Genomic DNA, 19,744 nt, shown 5'->3' with positions numbered 1-19,744 from the left:
GCAGCTGCTATATGAAAAGCTGCTGCTTCTAGATAACATGATGAGTAAGAGCCAAAAGGAGCCATTCAAGAATCGATGGTAATTACTACTTCAAATCTAATCTTCCAGTTTTACATCAGAGAACAGACAGGCTGTTCCACCACCTACACCCAGTACAGGTGCAGGCACCCAGCTTCCTATGGGAATCACCACTGCGACACTCAAAGATGCTTTTCTAAGGCAGCTTACTATGAAAGACCAAAAACTAACTTGAATGTATCAACAGATCCTGCCTGTTAACATCCCTTCAAGAGCATACACAGAAATATATCTACATCGCTATCATTGGGATTAAGCATTTGCAGGCATAGAAATACACTAACAATGAACTTTTGTGTTTCACAGTACTACTCCATGGTCAGAAAGACTTCTGTCTTCCAGCGCACAACTGGCCGGCTATGCTGGGTCCCTTCCCTCTCAGCATTTCTGAGGTTTGCCACAGCTAGACCCCAGGCAGGAGGGACTCACCTTTTGGATACCTCATCCACAACTCACTTGGCCAGAGTGACAGGCATTGGATTTTGTAAAAGAAATAATTTTCCCTTAGGTAACCTAACAGGCTCTTTGGTGGAGCTTTACCTTTGCTAACCAGTTCCCTGTTACTGCAAAGATCTTTGTAATAGTAGCACCTCAATCTTGCCCATCCTCAGATGGTATCACCCAAGTCAAATATTCAGGGTTGAAGTTGCTTAATTCCAGTGTAAATCTTGTATGTTTAGAACAAGATCTAGTAATCCAGTGATCGATCCTGACTTAAATCATATGCAGTAGAGCAAAATTGTAAGCATTAGAGCAAGCATTTCTTCAGGCATTGGAAAAGGTTCAGTTTGAAATGACATTCTCCAATCCCTTTGCAATAATGGAACAAAAAATGAACTTTTCAAGTTGAGCATGAAGTCACTTTTTGCATCATTTTTCTATTCCAAGTGTTTAAAAAAAAAAATGGGGGGGGGGGGGGAACCAAAACCATTTAAAGTCCCAACATATTTAAAGAAGCACCATAATTTCACTTTTCCAGCAGAAAGCTGTGCTAGAGCCTTTGTACAGAAATTTAGCAATTTGTAGCTAAAATTTCCTGTTGTCACTTGTAAATAAGATTTACCCATCTTGTGGGCTGAAGGGTTGTGTAAAAATTTGGTTTAAATGCATATGTTAAGAAGGTATTATCCAGACTTGAAACACAAGTGAGATAAGTAATTTTCTCTTAATGCTCTTCTTTGAAAAATTGCAAAATCAGTCTTTACACAGAGATTCTATTCAACAAAACTCTAGTCCATTTATTCTCTAGAAATAGCCTCTCTTCCTAAAGGCTCAAAAGGGTTCTTTAATTGACTAAGTCACCTACTTTTCCTGCATTTTCATTTCAATACACAATGGAGAAAAGTTATACATTTCAAAAATGCCTTGACACAGACTTTAATAAGTGCTGAAGACACTGCAGCAGTATTAGAATTTGAGATGCAATTTTGTCTCAATTTTAATGTTAAAGTATTTTGAAGTTCTACTTATCCTTATTTTTTTTTTAAAAAAAGCAACTGAAGTTTGAGATAATGAATTAAGGAGAAAAAAAAGCATTTACCTGTGCTCAAAGTTTTGAAGGTTTGTTTTTGAAATATAGCAACTATTTTGTAAGAAAGCTTTTGCCAACTTCATTTTTCTTGAGTAGCTATAAGGTATCTCCTGGAAATTTATACACCAACATGCTACCTATATACACACACAATTCTCACAATAACCTTTCACCCTTTCACATGGTGCCTTATGTTCATTAGGACCTGGGAATTCCACCCTTGACTTAGCAACAAGTTTTGATAGAGATGCTGTTCAAACATAGGCATCTGAGCTAGAAAACGCGAGATTTTGTTGCTGAAAACCTAGCACATGCACTAGGTCATTTAATTTCTGGTTACTACTCCCTCAAACCTAAGCATTTTCCTTGTGTAGACTGGATGCAAGAGAGCAGTTGCACAGACAACTGTGATGTTTCTTTACATGCAAGCTTTGGGTATGGATGCCTGTCAATGACTTCAACTATGACTTCAGCCTGTCATTTTCTGCTTCGTGTAAAAACAGTTTTATCAAGGTAAAACACCCAGGAAAATGTCCCTGTGGGATTTTTTTTTAATTTGTCTAGGAAAAATAACTAGAAGAAATTAAACTGTGAATGTTTGTCTGACATGTATAAAATCTCTAGCCAGTTCAATGGTTCTGCTTTTATCTCCTCCTTATATACAATGTACTTATTTCTTTGGCCTTAAGAATTCTGATAGACTAGAACAAAAAAAATGATTGCCAAAAAAGATTGCGACATCAAATTTTCAAAGGTCATACGAAAATCCATTTAGAGAAGAAGGTAGCATAATGTCCACAGGCACATTTACATAGATCATTAAAATCAGACAGCCACCTACCTATTGAATGAAGTGAGCAGCACATCTCAGCACATTTCACTAGATGAATACAGATCCAGTGCTATATATCAAACAGGTATAAATAGAATCGAGTTTTAGAAGTCCTAAAATACCCCCTGAATATTTTTTCAGAAGACATCTGGTAAAATAACTCTCGTGATGAGCTTGCACAAGCTGGAGAGAGCCCAGCAAAGGACCGCAAAGATGACTGGGGCATCCGCTATCACAGAATCATCTAGGTTGGAAGAGACCTCCAAAGTCACCGAGTCCAACCTCTGACCTAACACTAACAAGTCCTCCACTAAACCACATCCCTAAAGCTCTACATCTAAATGTCTTTTAAAGACCTCCAGGAATGGTGACTCCACCACTTCCGTGGGCAGCCCATTCCAATGCCTAACAACTCTTTCAGTAAAGAAGCTTTTCCTAATATCCAACCTAATATCCAACATATGAGGAGAGACTGAAAGAGCAGGGACTGTTTAGCCCAGAGAAGAGAAAGTTCAAAGGGATCTTAATGTGTATAAATAACTGATGGGGAGGGACAGGGAAGAAAATGGAGAGACTCTTCTCAAAGGTGCCCAGTGACATTAGAAGAGACAAAAAGCACAGACTGCAATACAGGAAATTCTGTTGAAACGGGAAAGTGCCTTTTTACTGTAAAGACGGTCAAACATAAGACAGATTACCCAGAGAGCCTGTGGAGTCTCCATTCGGACTGGGCAATCTCCAGAGGTTCCACTCAGTCTTGATGATGTGATTGTAATGTCTATATGAAATATATACAACTACATCACATTAATCCCTGGAAATGGCATTGGCTTTAAATGAAAGCAAAGTATGCAACTGAGAATTTAAAGTTCTACCACTTCCACAGAAAGACATTTTTATCTGTTGAGGTAACAGATTTTTGTTTGGGCTTTCATGTGTACCGTATAAGCTATCCCCAAAGTGAACCAGTGAGTTCTTTACACAGTGACTACTTTATACTTGAGAACAAATTGGGTTCGTATCTGGAAAAGGCTGGTGCTTTTATAGCTATTTCTCACAGTACATAAGCTTTCTTTTAGTTCAGGATAGTTTCAGCAGGCCCTAAGGCACAGCACTTCATCAAGCAGAGCACTTAATGAAAGTATCCTCATCAGTATATTGATGAATCAGCAGTAGAATTTAAAACAGATCTAACATCTGCATCTTCTGTTCTCTGTGTAGCTCCACAATACCTATAGTTCTTGTTTCACACATAGAAACTTTTATGTTACTTTGTAGTTACCTAAAGCATTGATTATACATAAACAGCACAAAAAAAGTATATTAACTTTGTGTAAATCAAGAATTTATGGTTTATTGCATTTGTTTACAACTTCCATGGGGGGATTTTTGGTGTAGCTTAACCTGAAACCATTAGACATATCTACACAGTTGTTTTTTTTCCAAGATTCAACTCTTATCACACAGTGATCAATTCTCTACATTCATCTTCTGTAGCTCTCTCAATTCCAGTTTTCCAGAGTTCATGAGTACCGACACTTTTTCAAAAGTGGAAGTTCAAACACACCTATACAAACAAACTAGACAGAATATTGTAGATAAGGCTATCTTTTTTTTTTTCCATTTTTCTTTATATATATATAAATTTGTTTAAACCAGGCACAGAGAACTTCAGAAAACACAATACTGAAAGCCACCTATGATACTCTTTGCAGGTTAGGAGTTTGCAAATTCCACAATCAAGCATTCATCCCCATAGCTTTAACAATGAACAAACAGGTCTTGTACTTCCTCAGCACTTCAAGTGAATTGTACCTTAAACACAGTGGTGCTAAAACTGTACCATATTCACCAGAATAAGACTATAGATGAGCTAATTAAGTGCCACCATGTTGCATTCAACTGTGTACTTTACTTCACAACAGAACTGACTGCTCTAAGGCCAGTCTCACAACAAGTGAAAAAAAACATGCACAACTGAACTGAGAGCAGGCAATGGTTGGGCACTTAGGTACAGCATAGAGGTTCGTTGTGGAGCATAACAGTAAAGAGTACTGGTCACAGCAGTAAGAGAACCAGTGCTTACATAGAGAAGTTAAGGAAAAACTGCATTATCAAACTGTACTTTTACATTAAGGTCAAGCACAAACTTTTTATCATATTCCCAATTTGCCAGAATGCTCTGAAGAACATAACCCCCCCAAAAAACTTTAAAGATGTATAATTCTGCACAATCAATTCCACATTAAATCACAAAATAAGCACTCGCTTTTCAGCCACCTGTGAATTTAACAAAAAACCCTTACAATTTAAATTAGCAAACGCATTTCCAATCTACAGCTTCATGTGACACTACTAATAATAGGCCTTGTTAAAGAAATTCTCTCAAAACATACATACAATATATACTGTGGGTAAAGGACACAGTGAACAAATTATTTCCATTTTCTCTACCAAATACCTACTGATTATGTGCAATTTTTAATGCTGATGTTAAAAGTTACATGATTTGTGTTCTTCCAGTCCCATTCTAATTGGGAAAGAGTTAGGATTTCAGAAGTGCACATATAATACGGACTGTGAACAGTACAAATTAGTGCTTGTTCCACATAGGTGTTGCCATAGGTCCCTGCGGAGCCCTTTCAACAGTCACAAATTCATCAGGGTTGTCAAAAGCTTCATAGTGCATTAATAGATCTTGAATAGCACACTCCTCAATCTGGAAGGAAAAAAAGAATATGTATTTCATTGCCAGATCTACATTTATACCAGTAATTACACCACAGTTACAAACAGGATTTTGGGGCCCTGAGAATGTCTGCTACAGACCTCCTCAAGAGGAAGTAACAGTAGATGAGGCCTTCTTCATGCAACTGGTAGAAGCCTCGTGTCTGCAAGCCCTGATCGTCATGGGAAACTTAAGCCACCCTAATATCTGCTCTTAGGGTATTTGCATTGGTGACAACTTCCTAATACAGGTGATCAGGCAGCTGATGTTGATCACACTGGTGGATCTCAGACTCACAAACAAGGAAGGACTGTTCAGGAATGGTAAGGTCAAGGGCAGCCTTGGCTGCAGTGAACCTGAGACAGCAGACTTCAGGATCTCAAGAGAAGGGACCAAGACAAATAGCAGAATCACAACACCCTAGACCTTCAGGAGAACAGACAATTTGATGAAGGATCTGCTTGGAAAAAAAAATCAAAGAACATGGCCCTTGAAAGAAGAGTTCAGAAACGCTGTTTGATTTTAAGATCACTGCTTCTAAACTCAAGAATGGTCTATGTCAATGAACAGAAAGTCAAGCAAGAATGGAAGGATGGCTGCATCAATAACAAAGAGCTCCTTACAAAACTCAAACACAAAAAGGAAGCATAATATACAAGGTGGAAGCAGAGACAGATGGCCCAGAAGAAAAACACAGACACTGTCTGAGCATGCACAACAGATTTAGTAAAGCAAAAGCCCAGATGGAGTTGAGTCTGGCAAGCGACATGAAAGGCAACAATAAAGCAGCAAAAAGATTGGAGCATCTGACATGGGAGAGAAACTAAGACAGCTGCAGTTGCTAAGCATGGAGAAAACTCAGATCTAAGCAATGCGTATAAACAGCTGATGGGAGAGTAAAGAAGACTGAGCAAGACATTTCAGTGGTGTCCAGTGACAGTCTGAAATACAGAAAATTGCATTCAAGGTTTTGTTTTGTTTTGTTTTTTTAAAAACTGAGAGTGGTTGGATACTGGAACAGGCTTCCCAGTAAGGCTGTGGAGTCTCCATCCATTCTTGGAGATATTCAAAAGCTGTCAGGGAAAAGTCTTGAGTAACCTTCTCTAGCTGATCCTGCTATGAGCAGGGACATGGACTAGACAATTTACGGAGACTCCAGCCTCAACCATTTTGTGATTCTGTGAATTTATCAGTTGTGGACTCAATGGCCAATTTGACTTTAATATAGGCCTGCCTCATCAAACAGCAATGTGAAGCTATTAAATTATATTTACTATTATATACATGATACTGAGTGTATCAATACATAATTAGTCCTAAAAACTTATCTCTGAAACAACCAGTGGAAAATCCTTGTGTACCCACCCACAGTAACTTAGCGCTTTACCTGGATCAAAGCCAAAGGTTTCTCTCTGCTCCGAATAAGAGCAGCTTCTTGCTGGAGCTCTTCCTCTACAATAGATGCAAACATGACAGGTGGCATCACAGGAGAGTTAGTTGGTGATGTTGCTAACCAAGGACTGCAAAGAAAAAAAAGCTAATGATTATGAGGCAACATCAGAAACAAGGTCAGCACAAACCACAGAAAGCAAACACCAGAGTTTATGCCTTACTTATGATTTTCTAGCGGCGGAGAATCCAGAACATGGTCTTCCAGACTTGGGCTACTTCTAGCTGTCCACCTGGAAAAAGGCAGGAAAGAAAAGTCACTGACAAAGCATTCTCCTAAATCATAATGAATTACAAATTCAGAGTAGCCAGTTACAAATTTTTATTTATTTATTTCCTCCATAAGATAGTCATTGCGAAGTAATGCTGAGTTTGTCTCTAAGTGTGACATTGTGGCTAGTGGGGACACTTTGATACTCATTTCTGACTACCAGAACTTCACAGATTTTCAGCTTGAGCATTAACTGGCATTTCCCAACTTTTGAGTATTTGAACATGTTTTGTTTTTTATTTTTTAAGGTGGAAAATAGTCAACTGAATTATACAGTAACAGCATTTAGTATAGATCTGTTTGCAATTCATGTGGAAGAGTATGTCTTTAAGATATAAAAAAACCCTGTATTCAAATCAAAACATTAAGAGAGTCAGTACTATAAAAGCACTAGCAAATTATTTCCTGAAGTGTAATACCAGAAATTATGGACTTTCAGTATGTATCCTGCAAACACCTCCTATATTCATTGAGGACAGCATACAACTAGAATTAATGGAATTGAAAAAACAAATCCTATCCTGAAATACCAATAAAGAGTTCCCAACAAGAAGACATTTTATTCCTTTGTAAAATGTTAACCTGTCTACAAAAAGAAATCACATTTGGTATATTTTATGCCATAAGAGACAAGTATGTGTGTCAGAAAAATCCTACATCAGTGAGATGAGAGAAACCTATTCTTGTTATTTAAAATCTTCGGCAACATGTGCAATTTCCAGAACTCTAATAAAGTGTTATAGCATTATATGAAATGGTAGCAGACTTTTTCTGAATTATTCTATGGCACTGAAGTACTCTAATGGTGTTGGTATTTCAATAAATCAGTCTCAATTTTCTTCAAGGCTTTGGTAATCCTTCGTAAGTGGCCACAAACTCTTGGAAAAGAGGAAACATCTATAGAATGCTATCTATTAAGAGAATTCCAGTAACTGCTAAGTTCTCTGCCTGGAATTTTTTCCCCAGAACAAAACTCCAAGGACAACAAGAAGCATGATTCCTACTGCTAAGCAATGAGAGCAGGATGTCAAAAAAGCTGAAAGAAACATCCATCACCAAAAGTGACATTTAAATGAATCATGCCCAGCTTTTCGTCACAAAAGCTAATTTTGCCCACCAAACAGCCAAATACTCAATAAACAGAATGAACACAAACATTAACATCTGCCAAGGCACAACACTGGACTTCAAAAGAGGATCTCTGCAGTGTCACTCCCATGAATCAAACCCAGCAGATCTACCTTCTGCCAGCTCATATTGCTTCTGTGTTTCCACTGGAAAAGTACAGTTCATACGAGCCAAGATGATCGCTTGCCTCCATTTTCAGTAATGTTGATCATATCAGACTCTAGCAAGACAGCCAGTGAGACACTGTATGGAGAGGAAGCCAAAAAGGTGTGGTACTTTCCAAACTGAGTGTTTCTGAATAACCACTGTTCCAGAACTTTGAAGGAACTGACACAAGAAATAAGAGCTGCATGGCAAAAGAGGTCAAATATGCTTTATCAGTCTCCATACTGAGTATCTATAGAGCCACAGTTAAAATAAGTGATGTTATTAATTTTAATTCTTTTTCCACAAGGATTGAAGAATAGATGGGGGAAAAGAAGTAGAAAAGCAGTAACTTAAGCAGTAACTTTTTTTCTTCTGTTTTATCTTTGGTTAAAGAGAACTAATGGCAGGATAGACAATCCTACTTTATTGAAGAAAGGTATCAGGTCACTCCAGGTAAGCGTGACAAACCAATTTAATAGTTACTACTAATTTAGGAAAGGATAATGTAAACAGAGTGCCTGCGAAACAAAGCAGCTGGAAAGAAAATTCAGAAGTACAAACAAAAGAGACTGTGTGAAGTGCAGCTATTTAAGATGGGAATTTTTCAGCTTGAAGAGAAAGAGGAGAATCCAGGGTGTACTGATCACGAATCAGAAGTATGTGGCTGGGAGAAAAATCTTGACTCAGAAATATGTTGGACAAGTTTCCATTTGAAATAAGTCTTTCTGCCACCATATACCACACAGGAAGAATATTATTTGGAAGAGCTTTCAGTTTTTGCCTCCTAGATTCCATGAAGAACAATCTAAATTGTTATAAATGCAGAGAAGGAAAAACTGGCATTGAGTTTTCCACTGATCATTTTCTGAGAGCCTACAAGTTATCTCTAACCTTGCAAAGAAAAAAAAAAAGAGAGGGAATACAACTGTACTTCGCAGACAAGATCTGGACTGATTGCTGATCTTCAGAACAGCCTCTTCCAGACACAAAACCAATCATTCCAATATGCCTGAGGGCAAGCAAGTATGGCAGAGGTTGGCATGAATGAGCAGGCAACTCTAGACTGAGCTCAGATACAAATGGGACAACGGTCAAAACGGGGACAGACTACACAGGAGGAAAATGGAAACATTACCTCACCGTATAGGGACAGAGTTGTAAGAGCCAAAAGCTCAGATGAAGCTGAAGCAACCAGTAGAACCAAAGAGAAGTACTTCTACAATAACAGGAAGAAAAAACAACCAATCAACCACAGAGGTTTCATGATGACTACAAACAGCTAAATGTTCTAATACCCACTTTTCACAAAGACGGATGTGGGGAACTACAGACTGATCAGTCTCACCTCTATCTCCAGGAACGTTGTAGAGTAAATTGTTCCTCAAGTCATTTCTGAGCACATGAGACCAGATGGTGAGTGGGAAGAGCCCACATGAATTTTATCACCAACTGCAAATTATCTGGAAACCTGCTTTCTATGGAAGAGTGACTGGCTCTAGACACGACCAGAAAGCAGATGATGTCATTATCTTTCTTTTTTGCTTTTGCAAACCAAATAGTTATACACGGCCTTCACATAATTTGCACCCTTGCAATCAGTTTGAAAAATATGGACTGGGTAAACATACTATGAGATATGTGGAAAATGGGCTGGACTGCAAAGCTCAAAGGGTGCAGAATCAGATATATGAAGTCCAACTGGAAACCAGTTACTATTAGTGGTCCACAGGGACTGATACTGGAACCAATACTGTTTCACGTCTTCAGTTATCTGGAAGGAAGGATGGTGTGCACTCTCAGCTCCCAGTAAGAGATGGATGGGGCCAGGCTGAGGGTGCATGCAGCAGTCCACGTGCTGAATGCCAGGCTGCCCTTCAGAAGGGCCTCAAGAGGCTGAAGAAATGGGCAAATGAGGACTGATGAAATTCAAAGGCAAATGTAAAGTTATGTACTTGGAAGAGAACATTCCCATAGAGCAGTACAGGACAAGAGCTAACTGGCTAGAAAGCAGCTCTGCAGAAAAGGTCTGAGCAGGCAGCAAGGTAAAGATGAACCAGTACATGCTCTTGCAGCAAAGACGACCAATGGCACACTGGGCTAGCAAAAATAGCCATACAGTCAAAGGAAATGATTCTTCCTCTCTGTGCTGTATTCATGTGGCTACAGAGTATCTCACCTATTCTGGGGCTCCTCAGTACAAGACAGATGTTGGCATGCTGGAAAAAGTCCAGTGGAGGGCTACCAAGATTAGGGACACATGGCAGGAAACACGCTGAAAGAACTGTTTGCTCAGTCCTAGAAGGCAGCAAAGGGGAGATCTCATTGCTGCCTTCAACTACCTCACTGGAGGGTTGAAGAAATATGCAAGAAGAATCTTCTTAGAGGTGCAGAGGTAGAACAAGAGGCTATAGATACAGGCTGCAAAATAGGAAGTCCCAGTAAGATGTAAGAAAAAAAAAAACACACCATGGAGATACACACCATGGAGATGATCCTGAACATGTTGCCTAGAAAGGTTGGGGTATCTACATCCTTGGAAATACCACAAGTCAACTAGGCCAGGCCCTGAGCAACGTTATCTAGTTAGACCTCTTTTGAGCAGGAGGCTGGACTACAGGTTCTAAATTATTCTATAAGTTATTCTATGATTTCAATATAGGGGGACTACTTTTGTCTGAAGTCTAGATAAATCAGCTTCCAGATTTTACTACAGATCATAAAAATAAAGCAAGAATAAAAACCATGAAAGAATCAAAAAAAGGAAGGGCAGAGAACAGGAAAAGATGATTTTCTAGTTCATTTAGTTAATTTAGAACTTGCTAGTTCATTTAATTAAGAGCATGTTTGTACAGCTTACTGAATGCCTTTATTCTGGTGTCATCTCTACTTTCCCTTTTTCCACCCGCTCTAATAATGCTCACCTTCCTGCACATTGACAATAATCCTCACCTATCCGGCCCATTGAAAGACATTCTCCTTCCCACTCAAAATCCAAAGAACTCACAGCACTACCATAAACAAGTCAAGATAGACTGCTGTACTTAACCAGTCTGTTAGAGTAAAGAGTTTTTCTCTGGAGGAAGAAAAATAAAACACACGCAAACTTCCACTAACTGCCAGTCACAGTTCCAGTGTCACAGCACACTCTAGTGATCAATTAAATGACAAGTTTAAGTACCTGTGTCATCTACCTCAATATAGGTAGGGCTTTAAAATGTAGGAAGAAGTCCAGATATTTTGAAGCTGTTTATACATATGTACATCTGTGTTTCTTGCTAGCAAGACACTTATTCCAGATATTAAATCAACTACAGATATTTCAACATGCTAGATTAATTCCTTAGCTGGCACCAAAATGACTAGGAGAAAAGGAACAGAGGGGAAACGGGAAGTGAGGATATATAGAAAAATGGAAAAAAGCCCTAAGAACATCAAACTTGGAAACCTGGAAGTCTCGAAAATTAAAGACTGATGCAGAGATGTAAGTGGCTCTGCATGGAAACAAAGCAGCCAAATATTAGTACTGAACCAGCCTGATTAACCCAGCTGGCTGAACTTGCCATGACTCCTGCACAGCCAACGACATGTCCCAACACTTGACTTCCCAGTGTTTCTTGAGGATTTGTTCACTTGAAGCCATGTCAGGTCTGGTGCCTCCGTGACCTAATGACTGCTCTCAGAAAAAGAACACAGAGGCTGGTCTCCTGCAGAACCTCTTGGGTTTTGCTGTACCGTATCACTCATGCACTAGTTATTAGCTCAATATTAGCCAAGCCAAAAGTAGGCCATTCCCATGCGAAGCCAAAGAGACATGTTTCCACTAAGACTCTTCACTGCTCCCTGGAGTAACACAGTGAAGACAACCCAGGCTGCCACAACAAAGTTAAGTCATGTCAGGCCTATGTTTTTAGCTTGCATTATGAGCTACATACACACAGCTGCGCAGCATAACTCCCAAGGCTGAGCTGTCCCTGGAAACAACACTGATCTGCCTCTGGACCCCATCCAGTTCACATCTCCACATTCATGACATTGTTCATCTACAGAAAATTTTTGGATTGCAGAAACTGGAAGGAGACAGTGCATGGAAGCACATTTATACAACCCCCCAAAATCTCTTAGATTTAAGATTTAATAAGTTTTAGTTTAATTACTACACAGCTTACCCAGGGGAGGAAAAAAAAAAAAAAAGAAAAAGCAGAAACAGTAGCTGTGTAGTATCAGTAAGGCTGACATCAAGAGAGAGATGAGAATTACTTATGCTCTACACACATTCAATTTCCTTTTCTTAAAAAGGAAGACGAAAGGATGCGGATAATTAATCTTCAGTGAAATAGTTCTTGAATGCCACTGGCAGAAGTCAGAGCCTGCTGTGACAAGAACTGTACAATCAACGAATAAAATTACCTCAAAGTAGAAATGCAATTCCTAACTTTCAAATGGATGAACTAGTCACCTAGGCTTTTTATACCTAATAGAGAGAAATAAGCATCTTCAGAGACGATTTAAAACAACCTGAAATAGCTCTGGAAGTGCCCTCTTTTCCGACTGATGATAGTCGGTCATCTAGGTTCCCACTAGCTTAACGTATCATTTCCAGACAACTAACGTATCATGCCTGGATTCAGCTCAAAGAATCCAGTTTGTGAGCCTGCAGACAGGCCAGACTGCACAGACTAGACAGAGCAAAGCAAAAGGAAATGAAGGGACTTTATGGAGATCACAGACCACATGTGACAAAACTAGCAATGGCATCCTGTGCAAGTTCCCTTATCACCAGCCATGCTGTCTCCCATGGGATGAAAACCTTTGCTATTTCGCTAGCAATGAAACTTTTGACACCTGTCTATTTCTTCAGATCTGTGTTTCAATTTCCTGCATCTCCACTCACCACAGTAACTTCAGCTTTATTCCTGTTTTTGAAGGACACCGCTCCATCACACACACTCTCCAAAAAAAAACCCATCTCTCTCCCACCAGTACTTATTTACATACAGATGCGCATGTATTTTGTTTGTAGTCCAAAGTGTGTATATGTACAGGCAAGCACTTCAAACAAAAATATTAGCAGCAACATTAAGTTCCTTTAGTGTATTGTAAGTTTCCAATTCATAATATTTCCTTCATGAAATCCTATTGACATTTAAAATCATTAGAATCATTAGAAGAATGATTACAGGATTTTAAAAAAATGGCAATTTCATCCTTTCACATTCCAGCAAAAATTTAAATAGGTTATTGTGGTTCTTGTAAAAAGAGTTCTCAATTAGGAAAAGACTTACTTTATGGTGTTTTGGACCGGTGAATCCTCAGTTCCTTTATATCCAGCCTTTTTCATACCAGTACCAGGTGAATTATTCACACTCAGACATTTTTCTTCTTCCATTACAAGATCACGGAATGACTTCGGCAAAGCAGAACGTGATGAAGATGACCTTTTAAATAAATACATACATACACACATATAAAGTAATAGATCTTAGCTTCTGCATCTAACCCTTATGCCTGCTAGACCCCATCCACTAAAACGTCACTTTGGATCAAACAGGTAAACATCAGATAAGTTCATTACTCTAAGGTACTTAAGCATTTTGGACTTTTGCAGAATTAACAGATGCAGCTGTCAAACAGAACCAAGATACTGAACGAGTTACTTGTAAAAATCCCTTAACCTAAAAAGAAATTGACAAAATTCATGCGCTTCATTTTCTTTTACTTGCATAAGCATAACATACACTGCTACTGAACTAGAGCCTGCATATCATCGTTAAAAAATAAAGCTTTATGAAAACACAGCAATTTAAAGTTATAGCTACTCTTAACGCTTTCTGAGCCAAAGATTTATTTACAGAAATTAAGGTACTTACCCTCAGTTTCACCCCTCCCCATTGAGGCTTTAGACTTAACTCTACATAAATGTGCTTACGTTTAACCTTACTAACCAGAGAAGTCCCATTCATTTCAAACAAATATTCACATTCACATCAAAAACATGAAATACATTTTAGAACCCATCTGCTCATCATCTACTCAAAGAAATAACGGATTAATTATAAGATTAGTTATAAATACCATTGAAGTAGAACAAGCTACCTATACGATGCTAATTAATTGTGCAACTACTGTAAGAAGGGAAGCACTTGATGTCAAAGATGTTTGAACTACATCAATGTGGTATATAAATTAAGAAAACAAACATTAGGCAATTAAAATGTTACAACAAAAGCATCTGAATGCAATATATGATATCTAAACCATGCTAGACTACCCAGCATTATTTGCTTTTTTTTTTTTTCCTCCCCTATTGCATCAGCAGCACATATGCCATACACTTTATACGTAGACACATAAAGCTGAATGGGAACCACCAAATAGGACTCAGAGCCATTCCCCACATCCTCTGTTTGTGCTAACAGCTGGCATCTAAGAGTCTGGGCAAGTGTTTGACCAGAAGTTCCCAAAACTTACTGAGTAGGCAAATGGTTTTCTTAGGATATGCCGTCACAGAAGCCTCCTCTGATACCATCTAAATAGCCTACCTATCTTCATGAAAATTCTGTACTGCAATCAGATCCATTTGCAATACTGCACCAAAAAAAAAAAAAAAACACACATCGCCACCACCAAAAAAACCCACAACCCAACTGTGTCATTCTCCAGTTGTGATCCTATCCAAAACAATGCAGATGGCTTAAAATGGTTTGGCTTAAACTCTTAGAGGCGATACTGTTGGGAAAGTTTCTAAGTTTAAGCTTGCTCTTCCTTATACAAATTAGATAGAAATGAAAATATAACATTAAAAAATAAATTAAACATCATCCTTTAAAAAAAAATCTTCTCTAAGTTGTAACTGCAAAACATCAAAGCATGGAATTCCAAGACAGCTGATGTTTCAGAGTAAGCTGAAATTCTGATAAGCTCAACACCTAGACATTAAAATAGACAAGTATCATATAAATTAATTCTGAAGAGAAAGTTTAAATTTCTCTATGCTTCCATTCTTGAAAAGCCATTGGCTCTCCTGAATTTAAAAACCAAGCAAACAAAAAATAACCACCCATGATCATGATCAAAGTAGATTTAGTTGCTTTTTTTTTTTTCCTTACACCTCATCTTCCCCTAAATTTCCACCATTCTTTGGAGAAGGTAGCACATCTTCACTCCCCCCTAAAACTATGAAACAGTAGGTTACTTTTGGCAGAAAAGGTAGGGCATGGTAGAAGATATACTGTGCCTTTTAGTCAACGAAAAAAGAGCCGGAAGGTCCCACACCCTTCTGGCAAGCGCTCTCGCTGCGCATCCAAGATGAGTATCTCATTTCATTGGAACACGAGTTCTATGGCTTTGACTATACTGCATGCATGGAAATCTCACTCCATTGCCAGACACACTCTAACAGTCCATTGTGAATTTACAGAATAGAACTTTGCAAATATGGTGTTAGCGCAGATCAGTAACACCCTTCTATTTCACATACAAAAAACACTTTGAACAACTAGCAGGGGCAATCAAATAATTGCTGGCTTGCCTGAAGCTGCTTAAAGTTTCTTCAACAAATGCTCTTTTTCGCAGTTAGGCATACATTTAAATATTCATATACCTCCCACTGGTTCTTTGCTTGAGCTAGCAGCATTTTCCAGCTCAGAAGCCAGTGGAACGCTGCTGAGGAACGTACAGAATCGTGTGTGGTGAGCGTTAGACTGGATTCCATCCTCCTGAAGTAGACGCTGGCCTTTCCTCTTCGGATTCTGTGTGTAACACAGTAGAGCCCAGCTACTTTCAAAACCTGCTAAATCAGAACCTTAAGAATGCAGTATGTTTTCTGGAGAGAGTTATCCGATATACTCAAAAATCAGTCCATAATTGTTTTTTAAATGTAAGGAACAGTTCATGGGCAGTTGGTAGCTTAAAACTGACCACCACCCAGTAAGTAAAGAATTATCTACAGAAGAGTAAATGAATAGTGATAATAGCTTACTCAGATGTCAAACAAATGAAGTTACATTGTATATTTTGATACACCTTTTATCAGTGCTTCTCTGATATTCATTGCCTGTATTCGGAAGTAAATAATTTAATTAGAAGCCACCCATTTCATGCTTAAGTTCATTGACTCAAATGCTTCTAGTTATTTATCTTACACTGGGGATAGGACTTCAGTAACACAAACTTCCAAAGAAATTCAGGTAACTCTCTAAGTTGCTCTACATGTATGTCCTCCAAAGCCTACTTCAGGTTTTGTATCTAAAAAGCTGTGTATGAAGGGAAGAAGAGACAGACAGATGCCCATACAGATGGCAGCACGGACATCCCCCAAGTCACCCATCGGCTGGTGCACAAGAGCATCATTTCCCTGGTGCTGCCACACTGAGTCACTGATGGGTACAAACGTGGTGGGTTTCTAAGAACACGTAAACTGACGTGTAAGTGAGCTTGAGTGATTTGTGTTTCTAAGACTGCATACATCATCACTGTAGATGTTGGGTTACACACACTGTTTATGAATAATTGTAACACCAGCAGTCAGATTAGAAAGAGTAGATAAAAATTATTGTCGTAACATACCTCTGTACATTGGACACTGGAAATATACGCCACAATTTATGTTTTAGTTATAATCAACGCATGATAAACAGATGCCTACAGAAGAGACTTTTTGTCAGAATTACTACTTGAAGGATGCGTCACACTTCATGCCACAATACCTTGATCTACTATGCAGTACTCCATTTCAGATCAGACTGACATGATCCTTGAAAGGCCCTATAAAATACTAATGCCCTTTCATCATAAGGCTGAATGTACTACATGGTGTCACTAGAGAAGCAAAGCTTGTTCTGGTGCCATAACTGGAAGTAGGATACTATTTCTAGAACCACTTGTTATCTGATTTAAAGCGCATGGTTTTGAGATGATTACAACATGCTCTCAAATTTTTCCCATGAGTTACTGATAAATATTTTGTAACCCCAGCTCTACTCTACTGCTATTTATGTTCAGGAATATTTTTATTTTTACTGTGGTCTAAAACTACGGTAACAGCATACCAATAAACCTAAGTGGAATCTCTAATAAATCTAAGGGCACTCCAAAATCAAGGTGGTTATCATATTAACATCCATGCAAGAAAGATGAGAAATACATGAAATGGAACAGAGGAAGCACGAAGTTCTAGATGTTACTGTAAATCTCTTGACACAGGATAACTCTCAGTAAGCAACTAGGCTGCTTTCTGGCAGTATCCTCTCCTCAGCCAGCTCTTCATGTGATTTTTTTTTTCTTCTCTTTACACTCATTAAATAGCTAACAGACTACACGTCTGTTTTCAACTTACATAGCAAACAGGCAAAGATTCCAGCAGATGCACACTACTCTTATTTCTGAAAGGAGAAAGCAGTATATACAGAGGATCAAAGAAAAGAGTCCGAAAATACAAGAGGGAGGTGACCCTACCTGTGGAAAGCATGCCTGTCCTTTGAAAGACATACTCCAATTTTACTTTGATTACCTATTCAATATGAAACTACAACATAAGTTTTTAAAACAGCTTAACTGTCTAGGGAACGATTCATTTAAGAACAAAAAAGGTTACTGCAGTGGGTATGCAGCAAGCTTTGTTCCTACTGAGGCACAAAAAGGTAAACTATAGAGAAAGCAAATGACCTTAAATTCTCCTAGGTATTCTGTATAAGTAGTACAGAAGCAAATTGTAATGAAAAACCTCCTTGAATGGGGAAAGCAGGAGAACTGTTCAACACTTGCCTCCACATGAAAGCATGCACACAAGCATTTATTCTGTAGTAATTCAACACACCAAATTCACAAAGCTTATGGCTACTTGTTCAGTTATGTCTCTACGCATCATACAACACCAATTCTAGTTGTGAAAAAGAAATTGTGAATCAGGCTAGCTGTAATTGCTCACTGCTGTAAACTCAGTTTGTTGAGCAGACTATAAACCATTCCTGTTTGATATACTGAAATTTACTTGAACATTTAAATTGTGTTTAAAATGACTTTTAATACTGATTACACACATTATACCTCCTCCCACTTTAAGGGATCCTTAATAGCAGCATCCATCACTCCCTTGCTCTACTCCAAAATCATTTTAGCCTTTTCCCCCAGGAAGAACAAGCTTACTTTTTTCTTTCCTGACAAAGAAAAACAGCATTGCTAATGGTTACTAATAACCTCTTCCTGACTAAGTTTCAGAGCTTGTGTTCTACCTTCTTTTTCTATACGTCACTTTGATAACATCTGCAAATACCACATCACACGCAGGCAAGAGCCAGATGGGATACAGCCCTCTGACTCACTATAGCAACCACTGCATTTCCCTTCCCCCTTCAAGTTTCTAGATTACTACCAAATGTAGATACAAATAACATTAAATCTTTTTAATGAACGGAATCTAGGTCATTTTTATTTAAGAAACTGCTTTTAAGACACTAATGTAAAAACCCTCCAAAACACAGAAGTGATATTTGACTTGTAACATACCATGCGTTCCCCAGTCTTGCAACTTTTGTAGGTGTGGGTGGTGCAGTTATTAGTGGAGTAGGCTCCGTGCTGGTAGTTCCTGAACCATTATCTTTTGCTGCCAAGGCAATCATTTTCCTTTGCTTCTGAGAAAGCTTGATTCCATGAGAAGCCATTCTGCCATGAATTGATATTGCAAAGAAAGACATAAGAACAGTGTCCTTTCAGATGACTTGCCTTTAAAACTGCATACTGAACTGAGAAATTTCTTTACTAGACCAAAATACTTTATCCAGTGGGGTGACAATGGGCAGAGGGTGGGCAGGGGGGTTGGTTAGCTGGGGAGCAAGAGGAGGATCAGTATCAAGAGTGACAGAAAGAAAAGCACCATAAAATGACTCCTCATTCCAATTCCTATAGAAGAAAATATAGGGTAGGAATAATTCTGAGAGATCCTCCACCAGATTAAGACAATTTTTGTGACTTTTTAGACTGACAAATTTAGCTCCCTTAAACCAAAAATATTCTTTTTTTTAAAAAAAAAAGAACACAACAGAATATAGCCATTTTTTCCTATGTGTAGTGATTTGTTTTCTAAATTATTTGGATTCTTCATTCTCGGATGTTTGGTTCACAGCTTCTAAATCAACCTACACAGCAATCCTTTACTTGGCTCAAAGAACAACAAAACAAGACCACAACAAATAGTTTCTTCCAATTTACCATAAGCATATATTATTGACTGAATAATAAATTTCTCTCCTGTGAGAGAAAGAACTTGATAAAAGGGCTCTAGGACTCTTTTCCTAGCTATCCTTTACAAGAATGTCACACTTCAAAGGCCATGCAAGTCATTTCCAGTTCTCTTCCATACATTACCATGTAATAAATGCGTGGGTTAATTCTCTCACTATGTCTTTGAGGTGCTTGTCAGAGCAAGAACCACCCTTGACTAAGATTTGTCAGTATCAACATATTGATATGATGAGGTGATAGGGGATAGAATGTAACAGAAAGAATGTGAGACAAGATAAAATTTCAAAATCAGTTACAATATAGTCCACAAGTAATTTCTTAAGTGCTATGTACAACAGTTAA

General features: G+C 38.4%; 1 protein-coding gene across 4 annotated transcripts in view; it reads right to left on the bottom strand.

The window, feature by feature from the left end:
• Window positions 1-3,764: 3,764 nt before the first annotated feature.
• IBTK (inhibitor of Bruton tyrosine kinase) overlaps window positions 3,765-19,744 on the bottom strand; it is a 53,685-nt gene continuing 37,705 nt past the window's right edge. For 2 of the 4 annotated variants that reach the window (XM_068678097.1, XM_068678099.1), the window contains exons 25-29: window positions 18,668-18,827; window positions 13,447-13,599; window positions 6,783-6,851; window positions 6,557-6,689; window positions 3,765-5,160 (exon numbers count right to left, since the gene is read on the bottom strand). In XM_068678097.1, coding sequence (XP_068534198.1) covers window positions 5,035-5,160; window positions 6,557-6,689; window positions 6,783-6,851; window positions 13,447-13,599; window positions 18,668-18,827 — 641 coding nt within the window. In that variant the 3' untranslated portion in view covers window positions 3,765-5,034. The remainder of the gene's footprint in view (window positions 5,161-6,556; window positions 6,690-6,782; window positions 6,852-13,446; window positions 13,600-18,667; window positions 18,828-19,744) is intronic. The other 2 variants (XM_068678098.1, XM_068678100.1) reach the window with 1 other exon arrangement.

The sequence above is a fragment of the Anas acuta genome, chromosome 3 (genome assembly GCF_963932015.1).
Source record: "Anas acuta chromosome 3, bAnaAcu1.1, whole genome shotgun sequence".
In the NCBI taxonomy this organism is placed as follows: Eukaryota; Metazoa; Chordata; class Aves; order Anseriformes; family Anatidae; genus Anas; species Anas acuta.
Note: the sequence above shows the minus strand (reverse complement) of the source record. Positions and strands in the feature narration are given on the sequence as shown.